The sequence below is a fragment of the Neophocaena asiaeorientalis genome, unplaced genomic scaffold (assembly GCF_003031525.2).
Source record: "Neophocaena asiaeorientalis asiaeorientalis breed wild unplaced genomic scaffold, Neophocaena_asiaeorientalis_V1.1 scaffold984, whole genome shotgun sequence".
In the NCBI taxonomy this organism is placed as follows: domain Eukaryota; kingdom Metazoa; phylum Chordata; class Mammalia; order Artiodactyla; family Phocoenidae; genus Neophocaena; species Neophocaena asiaeorientalis.
The window spans coordinates 7682-23575 of NW_020173667.1; the positions used below are offsets into that span (position 1 = coordinate 7682).

The 15894-nt window shown below is 45.4% G+C and overlaps 1 protein-coding gene across 3 annotated transcripts in view; it reads right to left on the bottom strand.

The window, feature by feature from the left end:
- Window positions 1–9728: 9728 nt before the first annotated feature.
- PRMT2 (protein arginine methyltransferase 2) overlaps window positions 9729–15894 on the bottom strand; it is a 38518-nt gene continuing 32352 nt past the window's right edge. Inside the window, exons 7-11 of one of the 3 annotated variants that reach the window (XM_024748064.1) lie at window positions 14698–14873; window positions 13320–13449; window positions 12385–12521; window positions 10857–11028; window positions 9729–10312 (exon numbers count right to left, since the gene is read on the bottom strand). In XM_024748064.1, coding sequence (XP_024603832.1) covers window positions 10280–10312; window positions 10857–11028; window positions 12385–12521; window positions 13320–13449; window positions 14698–14873 — 648 coding nt within the window. In that variant the 3' untranslated portion in view covers window positions 9729–10279. Of the gene's footprint in view, window positions 10313–10856; window positions 11029–12384; window positions 12522–13121; window positions 13207–13319; window positions 13450–14697; window positions 14874–15894 lie in introns of those variants that run through there. The other 2 variants (XM_024748063.1, XM_024748065.1) reach the window with 2 other exon arrangements.

Consider the following 15894-nt stretch of genomic DNA (forward strand, 5'->3'; position numbering starts at 1 on the left):
ATTTTGATCTATGATCAAGTATATTTGATTATCTTAATTACATGGAAGAGATTTTTGTTTTTTTTGAAAATGAACAAATATTAAAGAAGAGAAATGGAAATGACCAGGGAAACCAAGAAATAAGTTTAAACAGGAAAGAAGAATTTAGTTAAAGGGGAATTACTAGTAGAATAGAAAAAAAGATAAACAGAAGAAATTTTTAAAGTTGCTATAGTAAAACCACAGTGTAATCGTACCATAAAAAATTAATACAAAGAAGAAATTGAAATAGAGGGGGGAATGCAAGAGATATGAGCATGAGTTCAGATTTAGAAAGAAGAGAATAGAGTGAGTAGGAGAGATTCTAGAAAAGGCTTAGCATATCCTTCACAGCTCTGAGACCCCAGTCACACCAGCATCCTGACCAAAGCCAGTCTCCGCTGCCCTGGTGCAGGAGGGTAATCTCATATGCTGTGCTGAAAAGCAATGACTGGATGCAAGAGTTATGGGGAAGGAGCTGTGTGATTTATCTCCCACTGGGCACTAACTAGTTTGTTATCCAAAATGGAAATGGCCTTGTGTACAGGGACTCAATCTGGCATGCCCAGGGAAGCCTAAACTACCCTCCCTAGGCTCAACAGTTTCAAGTGTGCAATTACCTTCTGAAATGATAGATTGTTCCTGAGTTGAACTAAGCTTGGTAATTATTTCTCAGGGTTCCAGAACAATGCCTGGAAGGTAATCATAAGTTTAATTCTCTCAGCTGACAAACAGTATGCCAATATTCAGTGTTACACTGGCCACCATGTAGCATCCCTGAGGCTGGGGTGGTGACTATTCAGAGCTGAATTTCAAGTTTCTATCATTTCCATACAAAACAAGCGTATTGCTCTTTCTTGGTCAATGACCAAATCCTAGTTTTTATTTGAATTCCCAGTACCTACTCAGTGATATAACTTATGCAGTTTTAAACACATGAAAAATTTACATTTTAAAATTTAAACCTTTTATTTTGAAATAATTGTAGATTCACAGGAAGTTGTAAAAGTAGTACAGAGAAGTCCCATTAACCCTTCACCCAGTTTCCCCAATGGCTGCACCTTTCATAATTATAGTACAATATAAAAATTTTTGACATTGATGTAATGTTTATGTACAGTCACATCATTTTATCACATGTGTAGATTCATGTAACCATCATCTCCATCAAAATGCAAAACTGTTGGGGATTCCCTGGAGGTCCAGTAGTTAAGACTTGGGCTTTCACTGATGTGGACCCGGGTTTGATCCCTCGTTGGGAAACTAAGATCCCACAAGTCATGGTGTGGCCAAAAAGAAAAAAAAAAGAAGAAGAAGAAAACGAAGATATAAAACTGTTCCATCCACACAAAGATTTCCCTCATGCTACTACCTCTTTATTCACTATAATTTTGTTTTTTCAAGAACACTATCTAGATATGATCATATAATTTTACAGCATACAATCTTTTGGGATTTGCTCTTATCACAACATTATTCTCTGGATCCATTCAAGTTGTTGCATGTCTCAAGAGCTCAATCCTTCTGCTTCCTAGGGTTAAGTTGGCTCTTCTTTTTCTAGACCCTTAGGGTGTAAAGTTATTCACTGGACTGAGAGCTTTCTTTTTTTTAATATTCACATTTACCCTTATAAATTTCTCTCTGAGCACGGTTTCACTGTTTTGCACAAGTTTTGGTGTATTGTTCTCATTTTCATTCTTCTCTAAGTATTTTTTTATTTTTCTACATTGCTAAAATATACATAATACAAAATTTACCACCTTACTCATTTTTAGTGTACAGTTCAGTGGCACTGAATACGTTCAATCATGCTGTGCTACTATCACTACCATCCATCTCCTGATGGATGGAACTCTTTTATCTTGTGACACAAACTCTATACCCATTACAGGCATACCTTGGAGATATTACAGGACTGACTCCAGACCACCTCAGTAAAGAGTCACACAAAGCGTTTGGTTTTCTAGAGCATATAAAAGTAATGTTTATACTGTAGTTTAGTGTATTGTAGAAATATGTCTTTTAAAAAGTACATACCTTAATTATAAAATGCTTTATTGCTAACAAAATGCTAACCACCATCTGAACCTTCAGTGAGTCATAGTAGTAACATCAAAAACCACTGACCGGGCTTCCCTGGTGGCGCAGTGGTTGAGAGTCCGCCTGCCAATGGAGGGGACATGGGTTCGTGCCCGGTACGGGAGCATCCCGCGTGCCGCGGAGCGGCTGGACCCGTGAGCCATGGCCGCTGAGCCTGCGCGTCTGGAGCCTGTGCTCCGCAACGGGAGAGGCCACAACAGTGAGAGGCCCGCGTACCACCAAAAAAAAAAAAAAAAAATCCACTGACCACAGATTACCATAACAAATATCATAACAGTAAAAAAAAGTTTGAAGTGTTGTGAGCATTACAAAATGTGACACAAGATGAGTAAATGCTGTTGGGAAAATGGCACTGATAGACTTGCTTGACAGAGTTGTCACAAACTTTCCATTTGTAAAACAAAACAAAAAGCACAATATCTGTGTGAAGCGAAATAAAGCAAAGCACAATAACACCAGGTATACCTGTAAACTAGAACTCCCCACTCTTCCTTCCTCTCAGCCCCTGGAAACAGCCATTCTACTTTCTGTCTCCATGATTTTGAATACTTTAAGTAGCTCGTATAAATGGAAACATACAGAATTTGTCTTTTTGTGACTGGTTTAATTCATCTAGTATAATGTTGAATAGAGTACTGGAAATGAACATCCTTGTTAATCTTTTCATTGAACAAAATTTTTGTTGCATTAACTTTCTCTGTTGTTTCTCCTTGTTACTGACCTAAGGGAGAAAGTATTCCTCTTTTGCCATTAAGTATGATGTTACCTGTAGGTCTTTTGTAGATGCTGTTAAAGTGAAGCAATTCTCTTTTCCTAACTTCCTGAGAGGTTTTACCATGAGCAGGTATTACACTTTATAAAATTGTTTTTCTGCCTCACTTCTTTGTTACGACTTTTATTCTTTGTCTCTTTGAACTGATGGTTTACAGTGAAGATAAATTATACCAATTTATTTTCAAATGCTTACTAGCCTTGCTACATTGCATAAATTCCACTTAATCTGTATATAATTCTTTTTTATATTGTTGGACTTAGTTTGCTAATATTTAGTTCAGGAGTTTTGTATCTAAATTGGTAAAAGATATTGGTCTCAGTTTTCTTTTCTTGCAATGTCTTTGTTTGGTTTGGGTAACAGAGTTATATTAGCCTCATAAAATATGGTTTTAAGCATTCCTTCTTCTCCGTAATGGAAGAGATTGTAAAATTCATTGTTCATTCTTTTTATATGTTTGGAAGACTTTTTCTGTGAAACCAGCTGAGCCCAGAGATTTCTTTGTTGGGAGCTACTTAATTATAAATTCAATGTCTTTAATGGACTATTCAGATCATCTAGCTCATTTGTTGAGTTTTGGTATTTGTGTTTTTTGAGGAATTCACCATGACTGTTTCTTCTAAGTTTTAAATATATGAGTGTAAAAATGTTTATAGTATTTCCCTATTATCTTTTTCACAGCTGGAGTTTCTTTCTCAATATCCCCCATCTTGTCCTGACATAGATGATTTGCATGTTCTTTATTTTTGTCATCCTTGCTGGAGGTTTGTCAATCTTATTGATTTATTCAAGGAATCAGATTTTAGTTTCATTGATTTTCTCTATTGTTTTCCTATTTTCATTTACTTCTGCTCTTACAGTTATTATTTCTTTCCATCTGCTTGCTTTAGATTTATTTTTCTTTTCTTTTTCTGGTTTCTCATGGAAGAAGTTTAGATTAAATGTTTGAGACCCTTTTTCATTTATAGTGTACTCTGTAAATTTTCCTCTCCTTCCTATTATTGAGCTTATATTGTGAAGTTATTTCTAAAATTTGGCCATTGTGTTTTTTCAGTTCCAGATTTTCAGTTTGGTTCTTCTTTATATTTTCTACTTCTTTTGCTGAGACCTTCCGTCGTTCTATCCATTTCAAGAGTCTTTGTCATTTTGCATTATAAAATATTTATGGTGGTTTCTTTCAAGTTTTTTATTAGATAATTCCAAAATCTGGGCTAACTAAATGTTGACTTATGTATTTTTTTCCCATGTGAATTGAAGTTTTCCTGATTCTTCTGAGTAATTACCTGCTAAGTGAATATGTAATGTAACCAGGACATTTTCAATATTATGTTATGACCTCTGGATCTTGCTGAAGTACAATGGAATATGAGAAAATGTTTGTTTTCACCGGCAACTGACCAAGTTATGTCCAGGCCACAGTTCTGGCCAGACTTCAGTGGATTCTGCTTTCAATGTCAGTTATGTTTTCAAAGGCTTGACTCTTTGGATTTGTCACATGTGTGTCACCCAGTGGCCACTCTGACACCTAGGTAGAGGTCTATCCTGTAGTTATTCTCAGAGTCTGTGGTACACTCCTAAGGTCACATTCACGCACGCACAGCTTGAGGGCAAGCCGGGAGTTCAGCAACAAGCTTGTAACATTCCTTTTCTGAGATCCTCCCTTTCTGGATGCCCTCAGTACTTTCTGGGTCCCTAGAGCTCTCTTCTTTGGCACTCCAGCCAGAATGCTAGGACTTGATTTACCTGCCCTTCTGCACCTTTCCTGTGACTGCATGTGCATCTGGGACAAGTGGTAAGAAGATACAGAAAAAAAACAATAATATGTTACTCATCCTCTTGGGACCACAGCTCCTTTAATCTGAGTGGAATGGATCCCTCAGAGTTTTAGGTGCACATGATACCTCTACCGTCCATGTGTTGACCTGGTTACTGTCCAATAATAGAATTTTCTGCAACTCAATCAATTTTACTGATCAAGAAAAGAATATTAGGAGAGGAAGAACATAGGCAGGAGAGATTGGGAAGACCTTTGTGGCCACTGTCTGTTATTCTGGAACTCAAGAGAGTGGTCTGGGTTATAGATCAACTACAAGTAGTGTTTGGGTCATAGACTAATAGGAGGGTGGAGGGAAGAATGCATCACAGTAAAGTAAAAGTGAGGTTGGAGCCCTACATAATTAAATGTTAGGGCAGAAATGGAACTGTATGCATACAATGCTAGCAAAAGTCTTTGGAACTTTTTTTAAATAGCTATAGGAAAATGTCATGCAATCGAAGCAGTGATAACAGAGTTTTTCATTAAAAACAGCAATCAAACATCACAAAGATATTGTGAAGCAAGCATTGAACATTGATTGAACATTGAATATTGATATCTCCCAGCTCATCAGTGAAGATTTGAAATTAGATGAATCTGGGCTCAAGTAACAATACCAGCAACCACACACACAGTTAATGTAGACACAGGTGTTTGTTTCTTGAAATTCAGTTGCATTACCTGCAAAATAAAGATAACAATGCAAAGTTTATATAACCAAGTGAGGAAAATGAGATCTGTGATATCGAATGTCTTACATACTAGATCCTTCATTAATATAAGATTATATTCCTAGATGGTAAAAATTATAGTGAAGAAAATGGGAAAGGGTGTTAAAGGAAGTATTATAGCTAAAGAAGTAGGCTAGGTCCTTGTATGTTAGAAAAGTTCTTTAAGTAGCTTTGCTCTGAAAAACATTCGATTGGAATAGAAACACTTGGGTGATGCTGCACAGCCAAATGAAAGATAAGTGCCAATAAGAGAGAACTCACTATTTTATTGAATGAGAAGAATATTGTTGATGAGAAAGATTTTAGATACACAAATTCAAAACAATCTACATAAATAAGCTCATCAAGTAACTTTATCACAATAGCAACCATCAATTCTATCCTTAATATTCCATGAATCTAATAAATCAGATACTGAAGTAAATTTTTAAAAAACACAAAAATTGTCCTAAAAAATCAATAGGTAATGGCTCTCAGGGATATTTTAGCCAGACTACTTAAAAATACAAGAGTATAGTTGAAATTAACTCTAATGTTTAGGAGAAAAATTGTCAATTGCCAATTGCAAATTTGACCTTTGGGAAAGGCCTAGAATTTCCCAAGAGAAAGCCTAAATTCATAGGGATAAAACAGGAAGCTCACCTCCTCTGAGCCCTGGATTCTTTACTGTAGAGACCTTATCAGTTCCTTGCTTTCAGACTCCTGAAACACGACTCATGGTTGGAATTCTGAGTAGCTGAGAAATCTCTTCCTATGAGACAGAATCATTACATTGATATTTTCTTCCTGGGGCTCAACTATTGCCAATTTTTATTTGTATAACAGAGGTGTGGTCCTCTTTAGACTGTTGTATAAAATTTCTAAGAATTAGATATTCAACTGTTACCATTTTGCAAATTTTCTTCATCTCTCAAGTTGGCACTTGGAATCTGGGAAACCTGTTCGTATTAATATCATACATGTGCATTTAAAAAATTCATCCACACCAGAAGAAGCCCACAGATACGATTCTCATGCACATAACCCTAGCTAATATCATGACCATTATGTTCAGGGGCATTCAAGATGCAATGTCATCTTTTGGAATCTGGCCTATAATGGGTGATATTGGCTGTAAATCATTGTTGTACATTCCTAGCATGACTCAAGGCATTTCTCTCTGCACAATTTCTATCTTGAACACTTTTCAGGCCATCAAAATTAGCCCCGGAAACTCTAAGTGGGTGTGGCTCAAACCCCAAACCTCCACATGCGTTTTGCCTTCATTCCTCTTTTTCTGGGTCATCAACATGCTCATCTGCATCTGGATCATCACAAACAATGAGACCGTCACCAATGCCTCAGCTGCTCAACCCGGCTATTCTCCGGTTTACTGTAAAACAAAGCGAGGGGATTACAGGGAGTCAGCAGTATTTCAGAGTGCCATGCTCATCCGGGTTTTCCTCTGCATCAACCTCACCGTCTGGACCAGTGGCTGCATGGTGATGCTCCTCTACAATCACCACAAGACAATTCAGAATCTTCATGGCAACAACCTTTCTCCCAGGCCATCTCCTGAAACCAAAGCCACCAACACCACTCTGCTCGTAAGCTGCTTTGTCTTCTTTTGTTGGCTGCCTTACCACTTACTTGTTCTTAAAATCTGAAAGTAACATGTTGCTAGAGAACATCATTGGATTTCTGTCCTCTTGCTACCCAGCCATGTGTCCTTTGGTGATGCTGAAAAATGCCAGTAGAATTTCCTGCCTCAACTCCTCCCTTGCCAAGATGAGAATGCTCTCTAATAAAAGGGAATTAATAGTGATGGCATGGTCACCACCCAGCCTTCCTCTCAATAGAAGGATACATTGCCATAAAAGTGTTTTGAAAGAAAAGACACAGTATTGAAAAGTATGTGTGTTTTTTTTTTTATTCTGCCTCTGGGCTCTATTCAAAAGGTAATAGAAAAATATAGTTAAAGTTTAATGAACCCCTGTGAAAACTATGTCTGCTGCAGGATTCCTCTGAATTTTATCAGATTAAGAAATCTCTCTTCTATTCCTACTTTGCTAATAATTTTTTATTATGAATGTGTTTCGAATTTTATCATTTTTACATTTTTTAAAATTACATGATTTTTACTCCTTTCCTGCTCATGTGGGCAATTTACTTCCCCACTGCATTTGAGTAGTTTATATTTAAATGTTGATTCAGTCTTCTAGTCCTGGAATTCAAATATACCTGTTGATGATATTTTCTTTTTACATATCACTGATTTTAACTTGCTGGTATTCACCTATAATTATTTTTTCCACAATGTTGTTGTATACTTTTGGTACATTTATATTGGTTCAATAAAACAAGTGGAGAATATTCTCTCATTTTTTATTCTCTGATAAAATATGAGAGAATATCCAAAGGTGCCTCCTACTCAGCAGCCCCAAGAGGAGTCCTGCCTGCTCGCTCAGGTCTGGATGTCCCCCTAGGGTGACGGCCCGTCTGGACCATCTACTTGGCTCTCCCGGATGCTGGAGAAGGACCCACACTCCCCCCATGGCTGACACCAGGGAAGGGCCCAGGAGCTCAAGATCCAACACAGTGAAAGACAGGATGGGTGAGTGAGCTGGACAGCAGGTCAGTAGAAAGTCGCCAGGATGCCTGTGAGTCACGTGGGGCACAGTGAGTAGTTTCCAACAAATGTGTAAAGGAACCTAATACACAGAAGAGAGAAAGTAGGGCAGAAACAACATGTACAGCAAGAATGACCCAGAATTTTCTAAGACTAACAAACAATATCAACCCACAGATTCAAGAAGCTCCATGACAATGTAATAAAACTGCTGAAATCAAAGACAAAGAACAAATATTAAAGCAGGAGGAGCAAAAAAAGGCACCGAGCATTGGATTCGACAGCACAGGGCTGTTCAACTGCGAACACGATTATCCTTCAAGGAAAGGGAAGACTGACCCCACGGGCCCAGGAGGTGAGGCTGCTTCCTCCTCACAGGGCAGGGCCGGGGGCGGTGCCTCTTCGGTTTCAGGGCACCAGGATGACCCAGCCCAGGGCCTCAAGAGTGGGGCCCTCACAGAGAGCTCCTTGGGTGGCCCAAGTGGAAGGGTCACTGCCACCCAGTGGGCTTGGAGGGAAGAGCATCAAACCAAAGAGGATTATTGTCCAGACCTAAATATTGATGGAACTTGCCTTGCTAGGTTTTGGACATGCCTGGGACTCACCACCCTTTTATTCCTTCCAAGTTCCCCTTTCAGAGTGGGAGTGTCTGTCCTGTGCCTGTTCTGTCACTATGTTTTAGAAGCACAAACTCATGTGGTTCCATGAGTCACCTCTGGATGAATCCTACCTCAAGTCTCACATATATCGGGTTTCGATAAGATTTAGAGGAGACTTTGGACTTCGGAGCTGGTGCTGGATTGAGTCAAGACTTTAGGGCTGTTGGGATGGAAATGAATGTATTTGCAGGTGAGGACATGAATTTGGGGGACCCGGGGGCAGAATGCTATGGTCTGTGTCCCTCCAAAATTCACATGCTGAGGCCTGTGTTTGAGCTGCTGTAACAGAGTATCATAGGCTGGGTGTCTTATAAACAACAGAAACATCTGTCTCAGAGCTCTGGAGGCTGAGAAGTCCAAGGTCAAACACCAGCAGATTCAGTGTCTGGTGAGGCCCCCTTCCTGGTTCAGTCTTCCTGCTGTGTCCTCACATGGAGGAAGGGGACCAGGGTGCTCTCTGGGGCCTCTTTTATAAGGACACTAATCCCATCCTTGGGTCTCCACCCTCATGACCTCATTACCTCCCAAAGGCCCCGTCTCCTAACACCACCATATTAGGGATTAGTTTTCAACACATAAATTTTGAGAGGTCACAAACCTTCAGTCTACAGCAAATTCACAGTGTACAAGCCCATTCACACAATGTTTGAAACCAGGCTCAAGTCTTCTCTGGTCATAGAAGCCAGGTATCAGCCTTGGGGGTGGTTCTGAGTGGGAGGGGCACTTGGGGCCTCCAGCGTGTTGGAGGGTCTGGGCCTGAACACTGGTTACACGTGTGCCACTTTGTGAAACTTCATCCATCTGTATACTCATGACTTACGCGGTTTGGTGTATATAATCTATATTTCAATAAAAAGTTAACTAAAAATCAAAACCACACACACCAAAAAATGCAGACATGTACCTACTGGCATGAAAGTTTCTTCATAATATTAGATGAGAAAGGTTACAGAGCAATGCACACAGTATGATCCATGCTTTTGCAAAATAATGTATGTGCACAGAACCAGGATATACACCAACATTCATTTATTAAAAAATATTTATTGAGCATGTACTATGTGCCGACACATAATTTATCTGGAAGACGTCTCTACAAGTGGACTACTCCATGCAGAGCCCCATCGCATGCATCGCACCTCAGGCTCCCACGAGGCTCTGTGTGACCCCACATCCCGCGAGCTGAGTGGGTGAGCAGAGGGCGGGAAGGACACGCACACACGACGCACGAACAGCCACCTTCACAGGAGCACAGGGTTGACGAGAGTGTCCCATGAGCTTAGAACTAGACCTGGCTGAGGGACACTGGGCCATCAACTACCCACAGGTGGACACCTGGAAACACAGCCCAGTTCTAAGGACAGGCAGGACAGTGACAATGGCGAGCGTGGACCCCGAGGAGCACGGGCACATCTGGGGAGGGCCCGCGGCCCCGCGCCCTCGGGTGAGGGTTTTACCACCCCAGCCTGGTGCAAGTCCACGGCTTCCACAGGACACGTGTTCCCGTCCAGGGCCGACGCCACTGAGTCACGTCTGTCCCTCCACAACGCTGCATCCCGCACAGAGCTGCACCTGTCATCTCCAGATGGGAAAGACTTTCTCTCCAACCTGAGAAAGACAAAGAAAACAAACCAATCAGATGATAAATCATTTCAGTTTGATTAACACACAGTATTTACTAATAATAATTTAATAGTGGACAAGAGTCTGGTATTCAGGTGCAGACTTTCAACAACAAACATTTAAACTTTTTTAACATAAATCAGCATAAAGCAAAGCGCAAAACAGGTACTACAAAATAAAGGGAAACCATTTGATTATTTTCTTCCCTCTCCTGCATTAACCCTAAGTCTGAAGAGGAGGATTTCCCGTGGGCTCTGTGAGCCGTGAGCCCCAAGGCCCCACCTGGCCGCATGCTCACTTCAGCCCTCTAACTGCTGCCACGGCCACAACACGACTCCACCGCACGTCCACACTGCCCACGGCAAGGCACGCGGGGGGAGCGAGGCTGCACCATGGCCCGGCCCTCGGCCCCAGCTCTGGCCACGGGGTCCGCTGGGTGGGAATAGGCATCTGCCACTGCAACCGCCACAGACCCACCAGCTGCCCGGACCGGCACCACAGCCCGTGACTCCACAGCTAAATATCTTACTTTCTGAGACCCGGGGTCTTGTCTAGAAGTGACGGACCAGCTCAGAGTGACAGACATGTGCCGTCTCCACACGGGGTTTCTCTGCAACACCACTGAGCCTGTGACCACGTCTCCCGCGAGGACGGACACGGGCTCGTCCATCATGAACAGCACCTGCTTCCAGTGGGTGGTGCTGCAAGACAGGGGTGTGGTGTCACCCCTCAGGGAGCCCATCGGGACTGCCATGCCCCCACCCTGTGATCAGACGGCTTCATGGGACCCGCGTGGACCCACAACCCGGGGGGCCTCCTGGACGCTGCACAGACTCCCTCGTGCCAAGGAGGCCAGGCCGCAGGGGCACGTGGCCAGACCCAGGTCCCCAGGGGCCGCCTGTCCCCAGCCCCTCGTGGGGTCAACCCAGCCTCCACGAGCTGGCACAGCAGTGCCCACCCAAAGCCACCTTCTCTGAACTGCTGACGCCCACGGTTCTAGTTTCTGCAGTTAAAGCGAGATACACGCTGCTGAAATCGTGTCCAAAAAAAGTCATAATTCCTGTGAAGGTTCAGCTGAGTGTGAGCAAACAAGTGCAGCATTTGGGGGAGCAGTGACACCCCAGATTCTGTAAGTCCTGTGGCTCTCACGCCCAAGCACCTGAATGGACCCAGGTCACACCCCACAGTGAGGTTCTGCTGCGTCTCCCCCTCGTGTCACATCTTCCCTGACGCTGGGCCACCCCCTCAGCCACCGTGGTGGGGGTCTCCCTCCCTGGCCCACGCCCTGCCCCCCATCCCGCCCCCATGCCACCTGTGTGTGGATGACCCCACGCAGACGCTCAGGTGGGAAACGCCAGGCACACACGGTTCGTGGGGGCCTCTGAGGCCCCTCTCCTGCGGGCCCTGGAAGGAGGCTCTGGCCAGGCAGCTCGCTCTCCTGCTCGACTTCCACAAAGGACGCTGAAGACCCCTGGGCCCCAAGACCGCGGGGCATCTGACTCGGGCGTCTGCACCCCTCCCTGGGCCTTGCTCACTTCTGCCGATCACACGGTGCAGGGGAGCATTGGGGCCATCCCTGAAAGGGGCAGCGGAAGTCCCCGAATGAAGGTGGCGCCCCCCCACCGAGGGGCCACTGTGTCCGGCAGCACGACAGACAAGGTGCGCTTCCCCATGTACAGGAGCAAGCGTGCAGCCCCGAAACCTTACTGCTTAGAAGATACATCTCAGGAAACATCTGCCTTCCCCAGAAGTCGGAGTAAAAGCCCCTGGAACCCTGTGGGCTGTTTCTGTGTCAGATGGTGAAGAGCTGCAGCAGCGTTTGGGGCCACGGAGAGAAGCCTGACCATCCAGGGTGTCGGGGACCCCTGACCCCGGCCCCGAGGAAGCCCGATGCCGGGGGGAGGCAACCCGGACTCATCGCCAGCCCTCCCGCCCCTGGGCCAGGGCTCAACCGCGTCTGGAGAGATTTAGGCCCACTCCCGATATTACTAGATCTTGAAACTCGTGGCTCTGCCAGGCTTTGTGTGCTGCCCCAGGAGAAGGAGGGGCACACTCACGGGTGCAGCGGGCCCGTGCTCAGCACCAGCTGTGGCTCATCCTCCTCCAGGTTCTGGAACTGGACACTGAACCAGGCTGTGAATCCGTGGAGGGTGCCTGCCTTCTTGATGTCAAAGTGAAGCTCACCTTTCATCATCTGTGTTCAAGCAAATGAGTCAGAAAAGGGCGCTGGGGACCGGGAAGCAGCTCCCACCTCCATGGGGCTCCATCCCGGATCCCACAGCACTGCCCCAGGCAGCCACGCCGTCTATTGCAGTAGTTATGCCACAAATCTGTAACTTGCTAGTTTAGCTGAACACATCAAAAACCATATCTCCTCCTAGGGAAAGTAAATGTTAAAACCTGCATCCTGAACTCAAAGGCTGCAGATAATCAGAAAAGGTTTTGAGCAATTTGGGTCTCATTTGCCTAATTTTCTGTCCCCAGATTCAGGTGGAATACTTCCTCTTCTCAATTCTTTGTACAAATATAAAGCTCCAGACTGAGTCTCTACAATCCCCAAACTAACTAAAGCCTCAAAAGTTCAGTTTGCACGTGGTTTTGCCCATCTAAGCTCCAGAAGGGGCTTCCTCCACCTCAGAGCAGCCCTTATAATGGGGTCGTCCGGAGCCCACATACGCCACCTCGTGGCCACAGAGGGTAAGTAAAAGAATTTTAAGAATTTTATCATCAACGGGAGTTAAAAAACCTTAGAAAAAAAATTTAATTCAAATTCCATGATGAAACATATAATTTATTTGAATCTGAAGATGCTGAGAATATTACACATAAATCTAAAAGTAACTGAAGACGTTAAAGAGGGTAACTATGAAGAAAATAACCTAAAAATACAAAAAAACAAAATCAGAATAGGAAAAAAAAAAGACTGGGAAAATCAATAGCAACAAGTTTAACTTGTTTATTTGAACAGGAAGGAAGGGTCACCTCTTCTCACCTCGAGGTCGGCGATCTGCACGGTTCTCATGTCCAGCTGTAATATGGTGCATGGCTCAGAGAGACAGTCTTCTGGTTTCAAAATGTGGTTATACTTGGGCTTCGAAAAAAACTCCTTAATTGCTAAAGATCTGGGGAAAAGTCAAAGCAATTTTGCTCAATATCATTTACCCACATCTCAGGCTATCACGCCTCCTCTGCGTCAGCAGGAATTCTAACTCACCGGGCGAGAGGCAGGGCTGAGACGGCCAGCCCTCCAGGGACCCTCAGTGTCCTACTCGCGGGGTCTCAGCACACACCCAGAAAACACGGAATCCACGGGAAATTAAATGTTAACGAATGGTGTGAGAGGAGAACAGACATCTCCTCCAAGGGGCCAACCAGTGTCCCGGATAACGTGGGCCTCAGCACATTATCCCCCCACCCTCCAGTTCACGGTACGCCTTTTCCGGACACCACAGACCGTGTTCAGAGCTTCCTCCGTCTTTCCTTGTCGCTTTCATTACGGAGCGTTAATTCGGGCAGCATAAGAAACCACACCCCACCCCCACCCCCTGCTCTTTTCAAACCTTCCCAGCCCTTCCCACACATTAGTCCTACATGAACCACGGAACGACTCTGTTGGAGACCCTTCCTCTCCATCCCCTTTGGGATCTGGGTTGAGAGTACATTGACTAGGGAAGATTCCATACCTTTATGTTGATACATTTTCTTTTTTTGAGTTTTTAAACAAAAAACAAAAAGGCCCAGAGGCCCCCATCTTGCTGCCAACTCCCCAGCTGGACACTTAGCAGGTGTCCAGGCTCATTGAACAGAAGCTTCTTTCTGCCTCTGACAAAGGGGCCCTTCCCTAATTCCAGGGCTGCTGCTGGGTCTCTCCTGCCCACGTCCCATGGCACCTCAGAGGGGACGCAGCCGACACGTGTCACTATCCTTCTCAGAGGAGGCGATGTGACAACCATGAAGGCCTTGAGAGAAGACTGTTTTATGTTAAAACCTGAAGCTCTACCACAAGCCTGATGTATGTTACACACGAGGAAATGAACTTTTGTGGAGCACCGCTTTCTTTGCCAAATGCCAGCGATGCCTTCACTAACACATTTTCTGACTCCTGTTAAAAAGTTACGGCTCTTAGTGGGAACATCCATTTGTTTTAACAGCCCACGCATTTATAAACATGACTTTATTTTTCCCATTATATTTGGGGTCTTATAAATGGGACACTTCAATTTCCCATCACATCTGTTGGTTTAAAGCCCTGTAAGGCAACGTGCAAACTTCTTAGTCACGTGAGCAAACAGCTCAGCACGGTGGCAGCTCTGAGACCTGCAGCCCGCCCCGCATGCTCCCGCAGCCCGGGAGCGCCCGGTGACACTCACTTGAGGGCACTGAGGTCGAACTCGTAGGCGTTGTCCCAGAAGAGCACCTTGCTGCGGTAGTCCCTGTCGGCGCTGCAGGGCACCAGGTGCAGCGCGGCCGTGGTCGGCCAGATGACCCCGTCCTCCTTCAGCCACGCGTCCCGGGCATAGAGGATGGACTCGATCATGAACTCAAACTGCAGGGAGACGCACAGGAGACACCGTGTCTGTGCAGCCCCCTCGCTGCTCAGATTCTGGGGTCTTCACGTCTGTCACCTCCAGAGGCACAGAACGGGCTGAGCTGCCCGGCCCACGGGAGGGCTTCTCTTGCGCCCACACGGCAGTGGTCACCGAGTCCAGTCACAGCCTGGGTTTAAGCCCCATCGAGCCGCGTGGAGCTCGGAACTGGGCGTGGCTAATGGTCGGGAAATCAGCCTCTCAGCCACCCCACTCACTCAGCAGTCAGCTGTCCCCACGTTCCTAAAGCCCTCAAGTGTTTCAGGGTGTTAACTCTCCAGCAATATCAACCTGGTCTGGGGTATCCTCAGGATTCTCACCACCCTTTAAGTTGGCTGAAGTCACTTCTTAAAAACGTGGAATACCGGGGACGGAGTCAAGATGGCGTACTAGGAGGACGCGGAATTTGCGTCTCCACACAACTAGGGCACCTACCAGGCACCGGTGGGGACCCATGGACACCTAAGGGGACGGGAGGAACCCTCAACGACCGGTAGGAAGTGGGGGGAGTGAGGGGGAAGGAGAAGCAGAGGTGGGACGGGATTGGCTCCCCTAAGGGGCGCCTGGGGGAGGGGAAGGGATCCCACACCCGAAAGGGGAAATTGGTGGACCGTTGGGAGGGCAAAGGATCAAAAGGGAGCGTGGCCAGGTCTCCCCTGCCCACTCGGGCCCCCAGAAGCCCAGCCTGATCCTCTGCCCTCCCAGCCTCCCTCCTGCTGTGCAGAGCCCAAGCCACACCCCTACACTCAAAGACCCCCTCTGAGACCTGCCCCAATGCACTGGGTCTAAACCCCACCCACACACCCCCACTCAGGGCCCTACCTCCAAACTCCTTAGCTCCACACTCCAGACGCCCTCCTTTCCACGTGCTGCCTCCCCCCTTCCACCCTAAGCAGAGGCCCCACCCCACGCTCAAACGTCACCCCCCACCCACCTAGGTCCCGCCCCACCCTAAACCCCACCCCTGCCTATTTTCCACCC